The sequence below is a fragment of the Solanum verrucosum genome, unplaced genomic scaffold (assembly GCF_900185275.1).
Source record: "Solanum verrucosum unplaced genomic scaffold, falcon-dt-bn FXZP01000283.1, whole genome shotgun sequence".
Taxonomy (NCBI): domain Eukaryota; kingdom Viridiplantae; phylum Streptophyta; class Magnoliopsida; order Solanales; family Solanaceae; genus Solanum; species Solanum verrucosum.
Genome location: NW_026020415.1, coordinates 53,831 through 74,201, shown reverse-complemented (window position 1 = coordinate 74,201; position 20,371 = coordinate 53,831). Strand labels below are relative to the sequence as shown.

The 20,371-nt window shown below is 32.6% G+C and overlaps 3 protein-coding genes across 3 annotated transcripts; 2 read left to right on the top strand and 1 right to left on the bottom strand.

Annotated features, from left to right (window-relative positions):
• On the top strand, nt 1-9,996 carry LOC125840779 (oligopeptide transporter 4-like). The gene is made up of 6 exons (XM_049519746.1): nt 1-600; nt 2,252-2,349; nt 7,444-8,046; nt 8,182-8,434; nt 8,533-8,715; nt 9,157-9,996. Exons 1-6 carry the CDS (start codon nt 85-87, stop codon nt 9,769-9,771), a joined length of 2,268 nt encoding a protein of 755 aa, XP_049375703.1. The 5' UTR covers nt 1-84; the 3' UTR covers nt 9,772-9,996.
• A 2,746-nt stretch (nt 9,997-12,742) lies between these two features.
• On the top strand, nt 12,743-15,046 carry LOC125840788 (peroxidase 9-like). Its single transcript, XM_049519758.1, has 4 exons — nt 12,743-12,993; nt 13,574-13,765; nt 14,287-14,452; nt 14,567-15,046. Exons 1-4 carry the CDS (start codon nt 12,769-12,771, stop codon nt 14,977-14,979), a joined length of 996 nt encoding a protein of 331 aa, XP_049375715.1. The 5' UTR covers nt 12,743-12,768; the 3' UTR covers nt 14,980-15,046.
• A 188-nt stretch (nt 15,047-15,234) lies between these two features.
• Nucleotides 15,235-18,612, bottom strand: LOC125840794 (oligopeptide transporter 4-like). Its single transcript, XM_049519766.1, has 6 exons — nt 18,109-18,612; nt 17,601-17,698; nt 16,601-17,164; nt 16,205-16,457; nt 15,942-16,124; nt 15,235-15,861 (listed from the first exon to the last, which is right to left on the bottom strand). The coding sequence occupies exons 1-6, from the start codon at nt 18,610-18,612 to the stop codon at nt 15,235-15,237; spliced, it is 2,229 nt and encodes a 742-aa protein (XP_049375723.1).
• Nucleotides 18,613-20,371: the final 1,759 nt, after the last annotated feature.

Sequence of the window (20,371 nt, the reverse complement as noted above, 5' to 3'; positions counted from 1 at the left end):
TATAAAATAACACTCCATTTCCCTCCTCCTTCTTGCCTACTTCATCAATTCCCTTCACACTCTTTTTCTCCATTTTCCCCCAAAATGGGAACAATGGAAGTTGAAGCTCCCATAACCAAATTACAACAAAAAGAGGAAGAAATAAACGAAGATGAGCTTTCTCCAATTGAAGAAGTCCGATTAACCGTACCCAACACCGATGACCCGACCCTACCCGTATGGACTTTCCGAATGTGGATCCTCGGTGTATTCTCTTGCGTTCTTCTCTCTTTTCTCAATCAATTTTTCTCTTACAGAAAAGAACCCCTAATTATTACTCAAATTACAGTTCAAGTTGCTACTCTACCCATTGGACGATTCATGGCAGCTGTATTACCCACTACTAAATTTCGGATCCTCGGGTTCGGGTCAAGAGAGTTTTCGCTGAACCCGGGTCCGTTTAACATGAAGGAGCATGTGCTTATTACAATTTTTGCAAATGCTGGGTTTGCTTTTGGAAATGGATCTGCTTATGCTGTTGGAATTGTGAATATTATTAAGGCTTTCTATCACAGGAACATTTCTTTTGCTGCTAGTTGGCTTCTCATCATTACTACACAGGTTTTTATATTTTTCTGCATTATATTCAAGTACTTAAGTTTCACTCAATAATAATTAGTAGTAATTATTTTATAAATTTATTTTTTGTGTCGAAGAAAGTAATATTGACGGTTAGTTCTCTTAGAAATCAATTTCTCTGTTTGATTATTAAAAAATGTGGTACTTAGAGTTCTTGAGTTCGAGCTTTAAGTATGAAATACACTGCAAAGAGCGAATCTAAATTAATGGAACTCTCATACAAATATCGAACACTAGATGGAAAAATAAACAACTTCTCAGTTTAGCTTCTAGAATAAATGGAAAAGTAGGGGTAAAACTAGAAGAAGAAGAATAAGTTTACTTTGATTATGTTTTATTGTAAAATTTGAAAAAGTAAAATTTTGTTTTAAAAGTGAAAAATAATATTTAAAATTATTTTTAAAAATTATATATATATATATATAGTCATGAATACAAATTAAAATTGTTTTGATTTTTCATGAGTAATTTAAAGTTGAAAAAAACAAACATATTTTTTGTTCTTTTGAAATTTTATACTACGCATTTTCTAGAGTTCATTTTTAAAAAAAAATGGTAAAAACGCATGAGAGGAAAATTTAATAAACTTGGCTCATGAGCAGAGACGGAGTCAAAGTTAAGAGTTTGGAAGTTCTAAATCAATTTTATTTATGGTTGACATGTTAATATACATATATTTACTTAATTTTCTAATATAAATATAAAATCTACGAAAAAACTACCCCACCTAAGTCCGCCTTTGCTCATGAGTCATGACAGCTACAATGAACTTTTGTTTTGGTGACACTAACACTTTTCTGGCCTGTGTAATTGTCTTTTCTGTGATACAGAGAAGGGAATATTATTGAGCATAACAATCAAAAAAATAGATTTTGATTGGTTTTATCTGGTAATGCTGGATTAAATATAGTACTAAATTACTAATATTGTAATTATAATTGATTTTTACAGTCATGTAACATATTATTTGTACTTTTCTTTTTCTCAAATTATTAATAAGAGATATGACGTAGTTAATTAGTATGTATGACGTAGTTAATTAGTATTCTCATGGTATATTATTCTTTTTAATTTTTACTATGGTATGTTATTTTGTTTACTTTATTTATTTTTCTATTTGCAAATAACTTTTTAATCTCACAAAAATAAGGATAAAATTTGTACATTATTCGATTAGATTCTATTTGTGAAATTACTTTCTATATGTTATTATTTTTTTGCGATGGTGATGATTTCAATAATTCCTTCTTTCTAGATAGGTTAGTAAAGGGAGAGTAGAAAATTTTGTGAAGATGAAATTAGTGTAGATTATTGGCTTGAAATTGTTCTCTTATGCTTTATTCATTTGTTGTTTAAGATACCTTGTCAAATTCTCCACACTTTCTTCTATCGTTTATCTTGTGTACCTTTTCTAATAAATTATTATTATTATTATAATTAAGAAGAGGTCAAACCTCCTCTTTTTTAGAGCACTATCATAAGTAAAAAATATTTTTCTTATGATACGTAACACTTTTTACATATTAATATGGTTAACCTTTTTTCCTTTTTATTTTATTATTTAAAATAAATAAAAGTATTTATGGATATATCGAATCTAATCTAATGTTCACGTCATTGTGGATTTGAGCAGGTATTGGGCTACGGTTGGGCTGGGCTTTTAAGGAAATACGTAGTTGAACCGGCACATATGTGGTGGCCCAGTACACTTGTTCAGATCTCCCTTTTCCGGTACAGCATTTTTCATACTTTTTAAGTTTTTATTACGAGCAATAGCATCATCGAAAAATTACGTTGTATATATATATATATATATATTAGATTTTGCATTTAAAGGATATATATTTAAAGTTGAACACCTTTTGACAAAAGTTATGCCTTTGTCGTAGAGTGTCTTGCAAGTTGCAATATGATAATGTCACACTTTTGTTTCTGTTTAATTTAAAATTATTGTGGATTCAGAATCAAATTCTGTAACCTTGTTCATATAATCGTTGTTTTCTAAAATTATTATTAAAAAATGTTAGTCAATGATCTTTGGTTTAATCGAACTCAAGTATCTTCGGAGAACTTAAAGAATTTATTTAATTTGTTGGCTGGAGCCAATTGCATTTTCTTAAATAGGGTGTAAAAAAAAAAGGAGGGGGGAGAAAATATCTATGTAAAAAAACAAAACTTAGTTTTCAATGTCTTTGTCTTTATGGTAAACCATCTCTTTACATTATTAGATATTGACAATCTTTTGAAAAGAAAGAAAAAAAAAATGTTGTCAATAAGTTATCTTTTATTTCCACTAACTGGGCTATGATAAGTGGTAAGTTGTCTTCTTCACACCAACTAGGGTTGTGACGGAGTGGTAAGTACTCTTTCATTCAGAGGTCCTGGCGCGAATCAAGATGAACTTTTTCTTTGACATACATGACTAATGACACAACCATATACTGTCATCTAAAATTTACCAAGGTTTCTCGTATAATAAGTTGTTTTATTCAAGAAAAGATTGTAAGGACATATATCAAAGGTATTTATGTATTATATACATTAAAAAAGAGTTAATACATGTACCTACATACAAGTATATAGATAGTGATTTAGTTTCTATATCAAGTTTGCATCATTAAGGATCAGACTACAAAGTAAATGGTACTTGCTAACTCATGTTACCGTGGTGTCCAATCATAAATAAATGAAATTCATGCTGATTTTGTATCACCAGTCAAAATATGGTTGAAATCTCTACTTCAAATTTGTAAAATGAAAATAATAAGTTAATCGTTGTTTTCTAAAATTATTATTAAAAAATGTTAGTCAATGATCTTTGGTTTAATCGAACTCAAGTATCTTCGGAGAACTTAAAGAATTTATTTAATTTGTTGGCTGGAGCCAATTGCATTTTCTTAAATAGGGTGTAAAAAAAAAAGGAGGGGGGAGAAAATATCTATGTAAAAAAACAAAACTTAGTTTTCAATGTCTTTGTCTTTATGGTAAACCATCTCTTTACATTATTAGATATTGACAATCTTTTGAAAAGAAAGAAAAAAAAAAATGTTGTCAATAAGTTATCTTTTATTTCCACTAACTGGGCTATGATAAGTGGTAAGTTGTCTTCTTCACACCAACTAGGGTTGTGACGGAGTGGTAAGTACTCTTTCATTCAGAGGTCCTGGCGCGAATCAAGATGAACTTTTTCTTTGACATACATGACTAATGACACAACCATATACTGTCATCTAAAATTTACCAAGGTTTCTCGTATAATAAGTTGTTTTATTCAAGAAAAGATTGTAAGGACATATATCAAAGGTATTTATGTATTATATACATTAAAAAAGAGTTAATACATGTACCTACATACAAGTATATAGATAGTGATTTAGTTTCTATATCAAGTTTGCATCATTAAGGATCAGACTACAAAGTAAATGGTACTTGCTAACTCATGTTACCGTGGTGTCCAATCATAAATAAATGAAATTCATGCTGATTTTGTATCACCAGTCAAAATATGGTTGAAATCTCTACTTCAAATTTGTAAAATGAAAATAATAAGTTAATCGTTGTTTTCTAAAATTATTATTAAAAAATGTTAGTCAATGATCTTTGGTTTAATCGAACTCAAGTATCTTCGGAGAACTTAAAGAATTTATTTAATTTGTTGGCTGGAGCCAATTGCATTTTCTTAAATAGGGTGTAAAAAAAAAAGGAGGGGGGAGAAAATATCTATGTAAAAAAACAAAACTTAGTTTTCAATGTCTTTGTCTTTATGGTAAACCATCTCTTTACATTATTAGATATTGACAATCTTTTGAAAAGAAAGAAAAAAAAAATGTTGTCAATAAGTTATCTTTTATTTCCACTAACTGGGCTATGATAAGTGGTAAGTTGTCTTCTTCACACCAACTAGGGTTGTGACGGAGTGGTAAGTACTCTTTCATTCAGAGGTCCTGGCGCGAATCAAGATGAACTTTTTCTTTGACATACATGACTAATGACACAACCATATACTGTCATCTAAAATTTACCAAGGTTTCTCGTATAATAAGTTGTTTTATTCAAGAAAAGATTGTAAGGACATATATCAAAGGTATTTATGTATTATATACATTAAAAAAGAGTTAATACATGTACCTACATACAAGTATATAGATAGTGATTTAGTTTCTATATCAAGTTTGCATCATTAAGGATCAGACTACAAAGTAAATGGTACTTGCTAACTCATGTTACCGTGGTGTCCAATCATAAATAAATGAAATTCATGCTGATTTTGTATCACCAGTCAAAATATGGTTGAAATCTCTACTTCAAATTTGTAAAATGAAAATAATAAGTTAATCGTTGTTTTCTAAAATTATTATTAAAAAATGTTAGTCAATGATCTTTGGTTTAATCGAACTCAAGTATCTTCGGAGAACTTAAAGAATTTATTTAATTTGTTGGCTGGAGCCAATTGCATTTTCTTAAATAGGGTGTAAAAAAAAAAGGAGGGGGGAGAAAATATCTATGTAAAAAAACAAAACTTAGTTTTCAATGTCTTTGTCTTTATGGTAAACCATCTCTTTACATTATTAGATATTGACAATCTTTTGAAAAGAAAGAAAAAAAAAATGTTGTCAATAAGTTATCTTTTATTTCCACTAACTGGGCTATGATAAGTGGTAAGTTGTCTTCTTCACACCAACTAGGGTTGTGACGGAGTGGTAAGTACTCTTTCATTCAGAGGTCCTGGCGCGAATCAAGATGAACTTTTTCTTTGACATACATGACTAATGACACAACCATATACTGTCATCTAAAATTTACCAAGGTTTCTCGTATAATAAGTTGTTTTATTCAAGAAAAGATTGTAAGGACATATATCAAAGGTATTTATGTATTATATACATTAAAAAAGAGTTAATACATGTACCTACATACAAGTATATAGATAGTGATTTAGTTTCTATATCAAGTTTGCATCATTAAGGATCAGACTACAAAGTAAATGGTACTTGCTAACTCATGTTACCGTGGTGTCCAATCATAAATAAATGAAATTCATGCTGATTTTGTATCACCAGTCAAAATATGGTTGAAATCTCTACTTCAAATTTGTAAAATGAAAATAATAAGTTAATCGTTGTTTTCTAAAATTATTATTAAAAAATGTTAGTCAATGATCTTTGGTTTAATCGAACTCAAGTATCTTCGGAGAACTTAAAGAATTTATTTAATTTGTTGGCTGGAGCCAATTGCATTTTCTTAAATAGGGTGTAAAAAAAAAAGGAGGGGGGAGAAAATATCTATGTAAAAAAACAAAACTTAGTTTTCAATGTCTTTGTCTTTATGGTAAACCATCTCTTTACATTATTAGATATTGACAATCTTTTGAAAAGAAAGAAAAAAAAAATGTTGTCAATAAGTTATCTTTTATTTCCACTAACTGGGCTATGATAAGTGGTAAGTTGTCTTCTTCACACCAACTAGGGTTGTGACGGAGTGGTAAGTACTCTTTCATTCAGAGGTCCTGGCGCGAATCAAGATGAACTTTTTTCTTTGACATACATGACTAATGACACAACCATATACTGTCATCTAAAATTTACCAAGGTTTCTCGTATAATAAGTTGTTTTATTCAAGAAAAGATTGTAAGGACATATATCAAAGGTATTTATGTATTATATACATTAAAAAAGAGTTAATACATGTACCTACATACAAGTATATAGATAGTGATTTAGTTTCTATATCAAGTTTGCATCATTAAGGATCAGACTACAAAGTAAATGGTACTTGCTAACTCATGTTACCGTGGTGTCCAATCATAAATAAATGAAATTCATGCTGATTTTGTATCACCAGTCAAAATATGGTTGAAATCTCTACTTCAAATTTGTAAAATGAAAATAATAAGTTAATCGTTGTTTTCTAAAATTATTATTAAAAAATGTTAGTCAATGATCTTTGGTTTAATCGAACTCAAGTATCTTCGGAGAACTTAAAGAATTTATTTAATTTGTTGGCTGGAGCCAATTGCATTTTCTTAAATAGGGTGTAAAAAAAAAAGGAGGGGGGAGAAAATATCTATGTAAAAAAACAAAACTTAGTTTTCAATGTCTTTGTCTTTATGGTAAACCATCTCTTTACATTATTAGATATTGACAATCTTTTGAAAAGAAAGAAAAAAAAAATGTTGTCAATAAGTTATCTTTTATTTCCACTAACTGGGCTATGATAAGTGGTAAGTTGTCTTCTTCACACCAACTAGGGTTGTGACGGAGTGGTAAGTACTCTTTCATTCAGAGGTCCTGGCGCGAATCAAGATGAACTTTTTCTTTGACATACATGACTAATGACACAACCATATACTGTCATCTAAAATTTACCAAGGTTTCTCGTATAATAAGTTGTTTTATTCAAGAAAAGATTGTAAGGACATATATCAAAGGTATTTATGTATTATATACATTAAAAAAGAGTTAATACATGTACCTACATACAAGTATATAGATAGTGATTTAGTTTCTATATCAAGTTTGCATCATTAAGGATCAGACTACAAAGTAAATGGTACTTGCTAACTCATGTTACCGTGGTGTCCAATCATAAATAAATGAAATTCATGCTGATTTTGTATCACCAGTCAAAATATGGTTGAAATCTCTACTTCAAATTTGTAAAATGAAAATAATAAGTTAATCAATGTATCAAAGGGTGTGCAATTTGTAAAATGAAAATAATAAGTTAATCAATATATCAAAGGGTGTGCAATGTATATCTTATTTTTAGGAGTTGTTTATTCTTATTTAGCTAACAAGCACTCTGACAAAGTCATAAATTTATAGTGCATTGCATGAAAAAGAGGATGACGATGACAATGAAATTGTGAATGCCAATGGAAACAAACGGCCAATGTCGCGTGCAAAGTTCTTTGTTATAGCGCTTGTATGCAGCTTTTCATGGTACATATTCCCCGGTTATCTCTTCCAAGCTTTATCAAGTATTTCATGGGTGTGCTGGGCATATCCAAAATCTGTCACCGCTCAACAGATTGGATCAGGTCTGAATGGCCTTGGAATCGGGGCGTTCACGTTAGACTGGGCTACTGTAGCTTCATTCTTGTTCAGTCCTCTTATTTATCCATTCTTTGCAATAGCCAATGTCTTTGTTGGCTATGCCTTGATATTGTATGTTGTGATTCCTATATCCTATTGGGGGTTCAATGTCTACAATGCCAAAAATTTTCCTCTATATTCCTCAGACTTGTTCACTGCACAAGGTCAGGAGTATAACATATCACTTATTGTGAATAACCAGTTTAAGCTGGATGAAGCCGAGTATGATAAGCAAGGGAGAATAAACCTGAGCCTTTTCTTTACTCTTACTTATGGATTTGGGTTTGCCACCATTGCTTCTACTCTTACTCACGTCGGCTTGTTTTATGGAAGGTAATATTCTCCTCATTTTCCTTTCCATTGCATTAGTCTTGTCTTTGCAATTTTCTTGGAATCCGAAAGTATTTTGCCTCTTATTTGATACCAACTGATGCTTTTGTTGTATTTCTGAACTTGTATCTCATGTAGAGAAATTTACCAACGCTTTCGAGCTTCCTCAGTGGGAAAGGTTGATGTCCACACGAGGCTGATGAGAAGATACAAAGACATACCTTCGTGGTGGTTTTACTTGCTTCTCCTCATGACAACTCTGGTGTCGCTTGCCCTTTGCATCTTCCTGAAGAGCCAAGTTCAGCTGCCTTTCTGGGGACTCCTCCTCGCAGCTGGACTTGCTTTCATATTCACACTTCCCATCAGTATCATTACTGCAACCACAAATCAGGTAACTGAAATGTTGATCTAGCATTCTCTTTGGATGTCTATAAGATCAAAAGGTTCCATACGACTGATTGTTTTGTGCATATTGGTTTGTTACATCAGACTCCAGGACTAAACATAATCACCGAGTACATCATGGGGACTATTTATCCTGGAAGACCTATCGCTAATGTGTGCTTCAAGACCTATGGCTATATGAGCATGACTCAAGCAATCTCCTTTCTCAGTGATTTCAAGCTTGGTCATTATATGAAGATACCTCCACGTTCCATGTTTTTAGTCCAGGTACACTTTTATCCATAATTGGTCAGGCAGAGTTCTATACATGCTAAATACTTCAACCTAGTTAGCAAATCTACAATGACCATCCAAATTCAAGAGTTCTAGTGTTATAATTCCATAATAGAGAGTGCAAAAGCTCAAATAACCGGTAAAGTTGTTGTCATGTGACAAGGTCACGGGTTTGAGCTGTGGAAACAGGCTCTTGCAGGGTAAGACTACATATAATAGATCCTTGTGCTCCTGCCCTTCCCTGAACCCCATGCATAGTGGGTGCTTAGTGCACCGGGCTGCCGTTCTCTTTTTACTTCTAAATTTGGGATGAAACAAAAATACAATCAGAAGCAGAACATGCAATTGGATATCAAGATGGATTTTAACTAATGCATTTTCTCTAGTGTGGTTCTTTGCTTTTAGAATCACCTCATGACATTCTCTCTGTTCCAGTTTGTTGGAACCATAATTGCAGGAACCGTTAACCTGACCGTTGCATGGTGGCTCTTGGGTTCTATTGACAACATATGTCACCAGGATAAATTTTCCAACAGCCCTTGGACTTGCCCCGGTGATCACGTCTTCTTTGATGCATCAGTCATTTGGGGTCTCGTGAGTCCTAAGCGAATTTTTGGCCATCTTGGAAATTACTCAGCACTGAACTGGTTCTTTCTTGGTGGATTGCTTGGACCAGTTTTAGTGTGGTTACTACATAAGTCATTTCCGAAACAAACGTGGATTCCCCTCATCAACCTCCCTGTGCTGCTTGGAGCAACAGCTATGATGCCACCAGCAACTGCACTCAACTACAATTCTTGGATTTTGGTGGGGACGATTTTCAACTTTTTCGTTTTCAGGTACAGGAAGAAATGGTGGCAGAGGTACAACTATATCCTTTCTGCAGCTTTAGATGCTGGAGTTGCCTTTATGGCTGTGTTGCTCTACTTTACTGTGGGGATGGAGGATAGAAGCATAAATTGGTGGGGAAATAGTGACCCTGAGCATTGTGATTTAGCAACTTGTCCTACAGCAAAGGGCATATCTACAGATGGTTGTCCAACTTTCTAGTTTCTTAATGTTTTTTCTTTGTTAATTCTACCTACTTTGGTTTACACAATGTAGGGAAATTTCCCTGTGAAATCGACAAAGAAACGCGAAGCATATAGCTTAATTGTTGAATTCTCAAGTATGAACTTGTACATAACTTTTCATTCTTGTATGTTGAATTATATTAATCAATCTGAAGTTATACAGATTGGGAAGAAGAATTTCTACTACATTTTTATTTCTGGACTGTTGTCTGATTTCTTTATGATAATTGGGTGAATTGAACAATAAACTTAGATTGTTTCTTCCAATGTGATCTTGTCACAACTGATTAACCAAATATTGGGTAATGCAACATCTTGCCTATACCAAGACCCACGAGTGGCTGGGAATGGCCCGCATCAGAGTCATGATCGAATATGACACTTGTTTAGTGACTTAGACTGTTAAATTTGACAAGATTCAAAGATGAATTAATGTGAAATTTGGTAGCTAGGAAGATAATTCTTCTTTGGTACAAAAGTCAAGATAACAACTTTGTAGGTGAAATTTAGGTAAACCATAAAATGGTTTCACAAGGTAAATCTTGACATTTTGACACATTGTGGTGTCATGAATGACATCAATAGGAAGAATTCACTCCTATAAATAGGTAGCATCTAATTCATTTGTACTACACCTCTCACTTGCCTTCTAATCTTCAAAGGCATTTGATCTTCTTTCTCTCCTGTAGTATTTCACTTGTACTCTTTTGGAGTGAAATAAATATTGGTTGGTTGTGTCCGAGGAGTAGGCAAAAGAAAACAAAAGTTTGCCGAACCTCGTTAATTCTTGGTGTTCTTTTTATTGTTGTCTCATTTACTATTTATTAGCTACCTTTAGATATAGCAGTTGTGATTCCATCACTCTCTATATATTCGACTTCCGCAACATAGACAAGATATAAAAGTTGTGTCTTTGCGATGATCTATAACTTTTGGCATGATAACAAACGTTTAATCCTAACAAGTGATATCAGAATTAAGGTCATGAGTTCGAGCTCCATAAATTGAGGAGTCTCTAGACTATGGTTTCACAAATATGGATATAACACAACTAAACATGAATTATTACAAGTCATCTATCTCCTTAAATCAGCAATCCATTGACTGGAGAAAAATGCTGCATGTTTGTTCAAAGGAGTACTGGTGTACATTGTTTGTACTTGTGTTCTCACTAACTAATGCTTCTGTACTCTAGTGGTCACACGTAACTACTACTTTGAAAGACTTCCTTCTCCCCATTCTACAAATTGACTAAATATTCAGCGTGAAATGCGCAGTTTGACCTTGTTTGTCAATCAATATAAAGTAAAATTTAACCTATATATATAGTGTAATTTTCCAACGAAGGGTATTCAACTGGACACCCTGACACCACTGTAGCTCCGACCCTGGTGTATGAAAATGTTCAGTTTTATCAGCAAGAGGATTTAATTTGTAGTGGCTTTAATTTCTTTTGTGTCTCAGTCATGTTAGTACATTTACTTTTGCTCATATTTCTTTTAAGTCTTTTAGTCATGTTAGTTTACTCATTATTTTTATCTCGTATAATAATAGTATGAAATGAGCTTTGCTTGAAATTAAAAATGAAATAGTCGATTTTAATTTGCTTGAAATTAAAATGTTTTCTTTTGTAATTCAAAAATTACACGTTTCTCTAGATCATCATATATAGTATAGTTGTAATCCCAATTCTTCTCAATTGACAAGCATTGCTATTTGATACTCTAACGGTTCCCTGTGAAATGACATATTTGCTACTCCATTGGTAAATTTTTACTTGTCCAATATTGACTTAACATACCTTCTTAAAAAATAACGTTATACTATATAAATCTTTTAATTTGATAGATTTAATATTTTGAAAAATAACTATAGTTAATAAGCGTGATCAGTAATCAGGAACTCGACAAGTAAAAGTCCACATCTATTTTTATTGTTGTAATTTGAATTAATGTGTTTGCAATGATTTTTTATGAGTTCTGAATCACAATTCATTTTGCTTAATAGGTTCTAAATAAATCATTCATACATATTAAATGAACTTCTTAAACACAAATATAAAATTTGAGACAAAATTACTGAATTTTACGGAACTGTAACTTATACAACTCACCCCGAGTACGTTTGAAGATCAAGTTCTTTCTTTATCAAATTCAACTTCCAACGATGGTTGAGGAGCAATATTCGAAACAGAGAACAAGTCGTTACGTTATGTGATAACCCAATCTATGTATATTGATTTGGAATCGGGATTCCCAAATAGACCAAAAACATTAGTAACTACTCCCCCTTCTCCGTTTACGTGTCAGGTTTTGCTTTCGAGAGTCAAACTACGTTAATTTTAACCAATATTAATATAAGAATGATTACAACATATAGTATTTTTTTTTTTATAGTTTTCGAACATCTCAGTCTAAAATTTAACATATTAAATTAATGAAACTCAATTTAGCTTGAGAGTCTAGCCAAATTGATTCTCATAAAGCGAAACGTGACAAATAAAAGAAAACATAGGGAGTAACTACTTATTTCATCAAGAATCATGCGATGTGAGTGGATTAGCAAGATCCTACAAATTTATCCAAATTTAACTTCTAATTACAAGGTTGAACTAATCTTCAATTTAACAAGACGGTTTACTTAAGCAATCAATTATATTACAATTGCAACATTTTGAAGAAATGGCCAACACAAGAAAAGTTCAAAAGTTGTTCAAACTCTAAACCTTGTTGACGTATTATTATTTCTTATTTTTGTTCATTGGAGCAGGTAGAACTACACAACTCAAAAACCAAAAACACTTAATAAAAAGAGACATTAATTTCCTATAATATATATAAAAAATTGAGTTGACTACTATGAAAAGTAATCTAACTTACTATTATTAGAGGATTTGGTAACACTAGAAACTCTCTATAAATATTTCCATGCATTTGTTAATCAAATTCATCATACAAAAATTTGATTTTTAAATATGGCTTCTTCTCTTGGACTAGTAATGTTATTTTTATCTTGTGCAATATTCCAAGCCTTTCTAGTTTCTAGTTCCAATAATGGTGGTCTTTTCCCAGATTTATACCAATTCTCATGTCCTGAAGCAAATGAAATTATAATGTCTGTTTTGGAAGAGGCAATTGCTAAAGATCCAAGAATGGCTGCTTCTTTGCTAAGACTTCATTTCCATGATTGTTTTGTTCAGGTATAAACTTTTATACACATTTTCATATACTTTGTTATATTTTTGGGTCATTCATTTTCTCGATGTTTGCAATTCGTCCCCCCTCCCCCCACATGCAAACCATTATCCAAAAAAATATGAATTTCTGATGGACGTTTTGTTGATAACTACAATTTTTCTGTTATGCTAATTATAACTTATGATTTGAGACATAAGTTCAGTTTTAAAACATTATGTCTTAATTAAAAAGTGCATACACTGAATTTATGCTTTAGACATAACTTGTGTCTTGGGGCATAAGTTCAGGAGTATGAACTTGAGCCTTTTATAAGACATAATACATGCTACTTTTTTTTGTAAAAAAGTTTACCTAGCGAAATTAAGTCATAAATAAAGATATTTAAGACAACATATTTTTATAAAATGAGCAGTAGGAACAAAAATTAAATACAACTAATTTGATGAAAAAGAAATATTAAAGACCACCTTGAAACAGGGACAGTCCATGCAAAAACTTGATGTTTAAGATTGTAATTTTGGACCTTTTCTAGGTGCTAAATTTGGCAACAACTCCAATAATTTCATTTTTCTTGTGTTATAGGGTTGTGATGCATCTGCATTATTGGATAATAGTAGTGCATTCAAAAGTGAAAAGGAGGCTGGACCAAACAAGAATTCTCTGAGGGGATTTGAAGTGATTGATCAAATCAAAGCTAAATTAGAACAAGTTTGTCCTCACACTGTTTCTTGTGCTGATATTCTAGCCCTTGCTGCTCGTGACTCTGTTGTCCTAGTAAGCATCTAAACTCCAACATTTCATTCTCATTTGTGTTCGGATTTTCTTAAAATGTTAATGGATGTGTATCAGATCCTTCAAAAAATATAGTACAGTTTTGGAAAATCTTATAAATGTACAATAACATTTTTGGAAAGTTTGAGCAACACAGACTGCAACGATTTTTAAGCACCCATTTGGACATATTTTCTCAATTTTTTGAAGATGCGTTTTTCTAAGTGAAACTTTTTTCTACTAACAAAAGAATCTAACCTTTTCAAGTGAAATACATGTTCAAACATGACTTCAACTTCAAATACCATTTTTTTTCAAATATCACTCCATCTCATGTCGGGTTAATCTTACGTATTGTAACTGAACTTTACTCATTATAACAATAAAATTACAACAAAAAAAGAGTAAAAATTAATATTACATTAAAGTAACTGAATTACCGCTATAACCCGAAGTAATAAAAAAGTACTAGTCAATTCAAGATTTTTGCTAATAAGATTGTTACAAATAATATGTTGGAGTAGAGTGGTGGACCATATTGGGAAGTGCCACTAGGAAGAAGGGACTCAAAGAGAGCATATTTCAATAAAGCAAATGCAAATATTCCAGCACCAAACTCAACAATTCAAAACCTCATAAGCCTCTACAATAGACAAGGCCTTAATGAAAAAGACCTTGTTGCTCTTTCTGGTAAGCTACTTTAATTTGTAGACTCTTCTTTCTTGTTGAATTATTTTTCAACACCGTTTTTTATGACACGAAAAATGACTTTCTTCGTACTAAACACACTCATATGTTAAACAGGAGCGCACACCATAGGGGTGGCAAGATGTGTGTCATTTAGGCAAAGGCTATACAATCAAAAAGGTAACCATTTGCCAGATGCAACTCTAGAGAAAACTTATTACAATGATTTAAAATCAATTTGTCCAACAAGTGGTGGAGACAATAATATTACTCCTCTAGACATTGCATCACCAAACAGATTTGACAACTCATATTTCAAGCTATTGCTATTGGGCAAAGGTCTTTTGAACTCAGATGAAGTGCTGCTTACTGGAAAGGTGAAAAAGACTAAGCAATTGGTAAAGATCTATGCTGAAAATGAGGCAATATTTTTCCATCAATTTTCTAAGTCTATGGTCAAAATGGGGAATATTAGTCCCCTGACCGAGTTGAAGGGTGAAATTAGAAAGAATTGTCGCAGAGTTAACTAAAACTTTGTTATTTACCAAGTATGTTTCTACTATGTATGTATTTATGAATTGAAGGGTGAAATATGAAAGAATTGTCGCAGAATTAAACTGTTTATTGCTGTAGTAAATTTTTTATATGTTTAAGTAATCCAAGTGACCATTACCTTATCAAAAAGGTGACCATTTGCCAGATGCAATAGTTGAAATATCAAATCCAAATATTGTTAACACAAGCAAAAATACATAGCCAAAGAGTACTAAACAATATTTCTAAAATCATTTAGAAGAAATCAATGGACAGCCTTCAACTTGAATTCCTTGAGCAGTTGGACAATCAGCCAAATTGCAGTATTCATCAACATTTCCCCACCAATTGAGGTTATCATGATTTGTAAGTCCAAAAACCAGATAAATGAGAACTACCATAAAAGCCAATCCAGCATCCAATGCTGCAGAAAGAACATAATTGTACCTCTGCCACCACTTCTTTCTGTATCGAAAAACGAAGAAATTGAACACAAATCCAACAACAATCCAACTATTGAAATTCAATACGTTAGCTGGTGGCATATTCGCTGTTGCCCCGAGTAGAACAGGAATGTTAATAAGCTTGATCCATCTCTGCTTTGGGAATGCTTTATGCAATAGCCACACTAATACTGGTGCTATCGCGCCTCCTAAAAAGAACCAGTTCAACGCACCATAATTTCCTAAAGGGCCGAAGAATCGCTTTGGTCCTACTAATCCCCAAATTACTGATGCATCATAGAAAACATGATCACCTCTACAAGTCCACGGACTGCCTTCTGGAAGTGAGTCCAATTGACAAATGTACGGAACGTGTGTTAGCATATACCACGCCGTTGCCATGTTGATTGTTGAAGCTATCAACGTTCCAACTAGCTGAAAATGGATAGCCATATCAAATGTCAGATAAAAACGCGATAAATTTGTATTTGTTCATTTTTAGTAGAGTAACTTACCTGAACTACAAACATTGATCTTGGAGGAATCTTCATATAATGACCAAGCTTAAAATCTTGGAGAAAAGATACAGCCTGTGACATGCTAATATAACCATATGTTTTGAAGCAAACATTGGCTAATGGTTTCCCTGGGATTATTAGTCCAAGAATATACTCTGTGATGATATTTAGTCCTGGTGACTGTAACGAAATACAAATAGTATCGTAAAAAAATGTGAATATAAATATTGGTTAGTGAATTGAACAAGTTATTGACTTACATTGTTTGTTGTGGCTTGAATGATACTTATTGGTAGAGTGAAAATAAGGGCAATCGCGCATGCTAAAATGAGTCCCCACCATGGTAGTTGAACCTGTGATTTCAAGACAGTACAGAGTAGGAGAGACAGAGCTAACGAGAGAGCAAGGATCGTGTGGAGCCACCACGAAGGGATGTCTTTGTATTTCCTCATAAGCTTTGTATGTATATCTATTTTCCCATTGTATGAAGCACGAAATCGACTATATATCTCCCTGCTCGATCAAAAAAATTCAATGTTCGTCAAGTAAGTATTGATCTTTTACACTTGTTATCTATGCTGCTCGTATACTAGGAAAAAATAAAATCTAGTAAGTAAGTGCATATGCTATTGTAAAATCTAGCTATATTCACTTACTTCCCATTGAAAAAGAAGACATGTGTGAGGGTAGCGATGATTGTTGCAAAACCGAGTCCATATGAAATAGCAAACATGATGCTGAGATTTATTCGTCCTTGTGCCTCGTATGCAGCAGTGTCTATCTCAAACTTGTTATTGACAATAGCTGATACATTATACTTCTGTCCATTGGCATCGAATAAATCAGTCGAAAAAAGGGGGAAAGTTTTGGCATTGTAGAGGTTTAAGCCCCAGTAGGCTACAGGAATCATCATGTAGACTATTATAACATAGCCTGCCAAGATGTTTAGGATGGCAAAAAATGGAGTGACCAGTGGACTGGTCAAGAACGCGACGACTGACCAATCAAATGTGAAAGATAAAATGCCAAGGCCATGTTGGCCTGACCCAAGTTGGTGTGCTAACACTGATTTTGGAAATGCCATACAGAGCACAGAGAATGTTGACAAAGTTTTGAAGAGGTATCCAGGGACAATGTACCAAGTGAAACTGCATATCAATGCTATTAAAAAGAACTTTCCTCTAGAGTAATTGCCACTGTTTTCTTTCTCATGTAGTGCCCTGCAAAATGTCATCAAGTACCAGAATTTGTTATGATAAGTATTTACATCGACTATTGTACGAAAAAGATCATCGAAGCATAGTTAAACAATATCTAACTTCCTGTCAGGACCAACAAGGGTTGTGATAAAGTGGTAAGTACTCCTTCTGAGGTCTCAAGTTCGAGCTTTTGATATGGGACAGGGGAGAACAAAAGTAATAAGATGACACAATGGAAGAAGGTGAGCTTTTGTACACTACTTTGACAAATTTAAGTACTCCTTCAAATATCTCGAGTTCGAGCTCAGATATGAAGTCACCTTTGTTAGAAAGTGTTTAGCCTCGATAAGAGTATTTGAGTTGGCACAAATTAATATTTTGACCCCCTTAAAATTAAAACTTGAGGACTCTTTTCACTAGAAGGTGCAATTTTTTTTTATTTTTTTTTGGTTCTTACCTGAAAATAGAGACTTGAGCAAGGGTAGATGGCCACCACATTTCTGCAGGCTCAACCACATACTTCCTCATAATACCAGCCCAACCATAACCCAGAACCTGAATCCATTATAAAATGCAATTAATACAAAAGAAAAACAAGAATTAGCTACGAATTCTATCGGTATATAGTTTGTAACTAATAAGATTAATTTATTTTATAATTGGTAGTGAAATTGGATTGAAGATGGATTTTTGTTATTTAGTCGCAGAAGTTATTCATGGCTAATTCCTATTATTTTTTATATTGAATAAAGATATTACTTGGTACTAGAAATCTAGTGCTTCTCAATTGCTTCAGATTACAAAGTGGGGAATAGAACTCTCACAGTAAAAGTTTAGATAGTTAACTAATATAGCTACTAGATATGACATTACTATTAGCTTAAATAGGTTGAATAATTGAAATTTCGTATCAAGTTAAACTGCGAAATCAAACAAATTAAGACATGTAGGATTAAGAAATATACCTGGGTAGTAATGACAAGGATCCAACCAGCCAAGAAGGATATTTTCCTGTGATAAAAGACCTTAATAATATCGACAATAATAACAGCATAAGCACCTCCGTTACCAAATCCAGCACCAGCATTAGCAAAAATTGAAATTAAAACATGCTCTTTCATGCTAAAAGGACCTGGATTAAGCGAAAATTCGCTTAATCCAAATCCTGGCAAATGAAACTTCCTCGTAGGAAGAACTTTTGCCAGGAGTTTACCTAATGGTAATGACGCAACCTGCGCAGTAATCATACTGATTATAAGTGGATTTTGCCTGTAACTAAAGAAAATGTTGATAAATGACATTAATCCACAAAAAATAATCCCCAAAAACCACATTCGAAATGTCCATACTGGAACTGATGGATCGTCATTTGTTGGTACTGTTAAACGAACTTGTTCTATAGGGGACTCGTCCTTGTCCTCGTCATCAAATATCTCGCAAATTTCTACTTCTTCAATCTTTTTTTCCATGGAGAAATATTATTGGAAAAAATATTTATTTTAATTTTTGTTTGGAATTTGAATGGTTAGTGTTATGATATGAAGATACTTTATATAGACATTATTAGAGAAGTTTAAGAAATCTGTACTTAATTAATGATTTTCCCAAAATGGTTTTGATTATGTTTCTTGACGTGAAAATGGGACGAATTCATGGATACATGCAATTTAATCTTATTACTATTAGCAATACATTGCCAGCTAGATGATTATTAAGCAAACAAAGTAAAATCTTCGTACAGAAATTTATTTATTTACTTGAATCGTTTTTGACATTTTGTTTCTCTTTATCATGACATTTACGACGTGTGAAACCATTTTTTCTTACATTTCTTTTAATTTTATTTTGATATAATTTTGGACAAAATAATAGGATAATTATTTTGTTGATTTTCTAAATTATAGTAGGTGATTAGACAGAATATGATACAACTTCATATTATCGAGATATGACTCTAGATAGGAAAGAGTGAATGTTGCGTATTAGGGTAGAAAGTTAGTAGGGACAGAGTGTTTAGGCTTGTCAAAGTTAATAGTCATATTTGAATTTTCGTAAGTCAATTGAATTCAGTTTCAAAATAAAATCGTATCCAATCAACTCAATATTTCATATTTAAAATTTAAATATTTAAAAATTATATGATAAAGTACTATAAAATATTAATTATCTCATGTTAATTACATTAGTCAAAATTCACATAATTTTGACTCAAATAAATAATCGCAACTACTGTAAGACAGAGAGTGTAGTAATTTTGGAATGTATTTATTGATCTTAATTCTTATATACCCCTTTATGGACATTTTGGATACAGATCTACGTGGCCATAAGATTACATATTTATATTTATTAAGTATTACTTTCATTGCTTACGTACCAATTTTCAGTCAAAAGGGATAAGTCTCGTACTACAATTGAAGGAATCCAAAATTAAGATCTCTTTGTCATTTTTATAAAATAAATAAATAAAAATAGTCTTTTCAAATTTCTTGTGTGTAAAATGAAAATTATTTATAAAAAGATCATAAGATTTTAAAAAAATATAAATGGTCTAGAAAAATCAAGTATTGTTAAAGAATGACAAATGTCCCACATCGGTGGTTAATGAAATGGGTGGATTCCTTATAAGGCTTGGGCAATCCTCCTCCCTTTGAGATAGTTTTTGGGGTGCGAGTTAGGCCTAAGACCTAATTTAACATGGTATCAGAGCAGAGCCCATCTCACCCGATATTGGGGGCCCCAAAATCAAAATTGTACACGCATCAGATGCTAAGCACTGGGCGAGAGGTGGGGTGTTAAAGAATGACAAATGTCCCACATTGGTGATTAATGAGATGGGTGGACTCCTTATAAGGCTTGGACAACATCCTCCCTTTGAGCTAGCTTTTGGGGTGTGAGTTAGGCCTAATACCTAATTTAACAATATCCGCCTATTGAAGTTGATGATCTCTTTCATATATATCCATTTTGATACAATTTTGGACAAAGATAAAGAAAAACAATGCAACGACATAGGATAATGTCAGTTGAATTCTAAATTATAGCCAGGGGCGGACCCACGTGGGTTCCAGGGTTTACCCGAATCCCCTCGGAAAAAATTACACGGTATATATAAGGTAATCTTTTGTATTTATGTGGATATATATATATTTTGAACCCCCTCAATGACAAGGAGAAACTGATAGCCCAACGGTTGGTCCCCTTGAAATTAAGCTTCATATCGAGGGT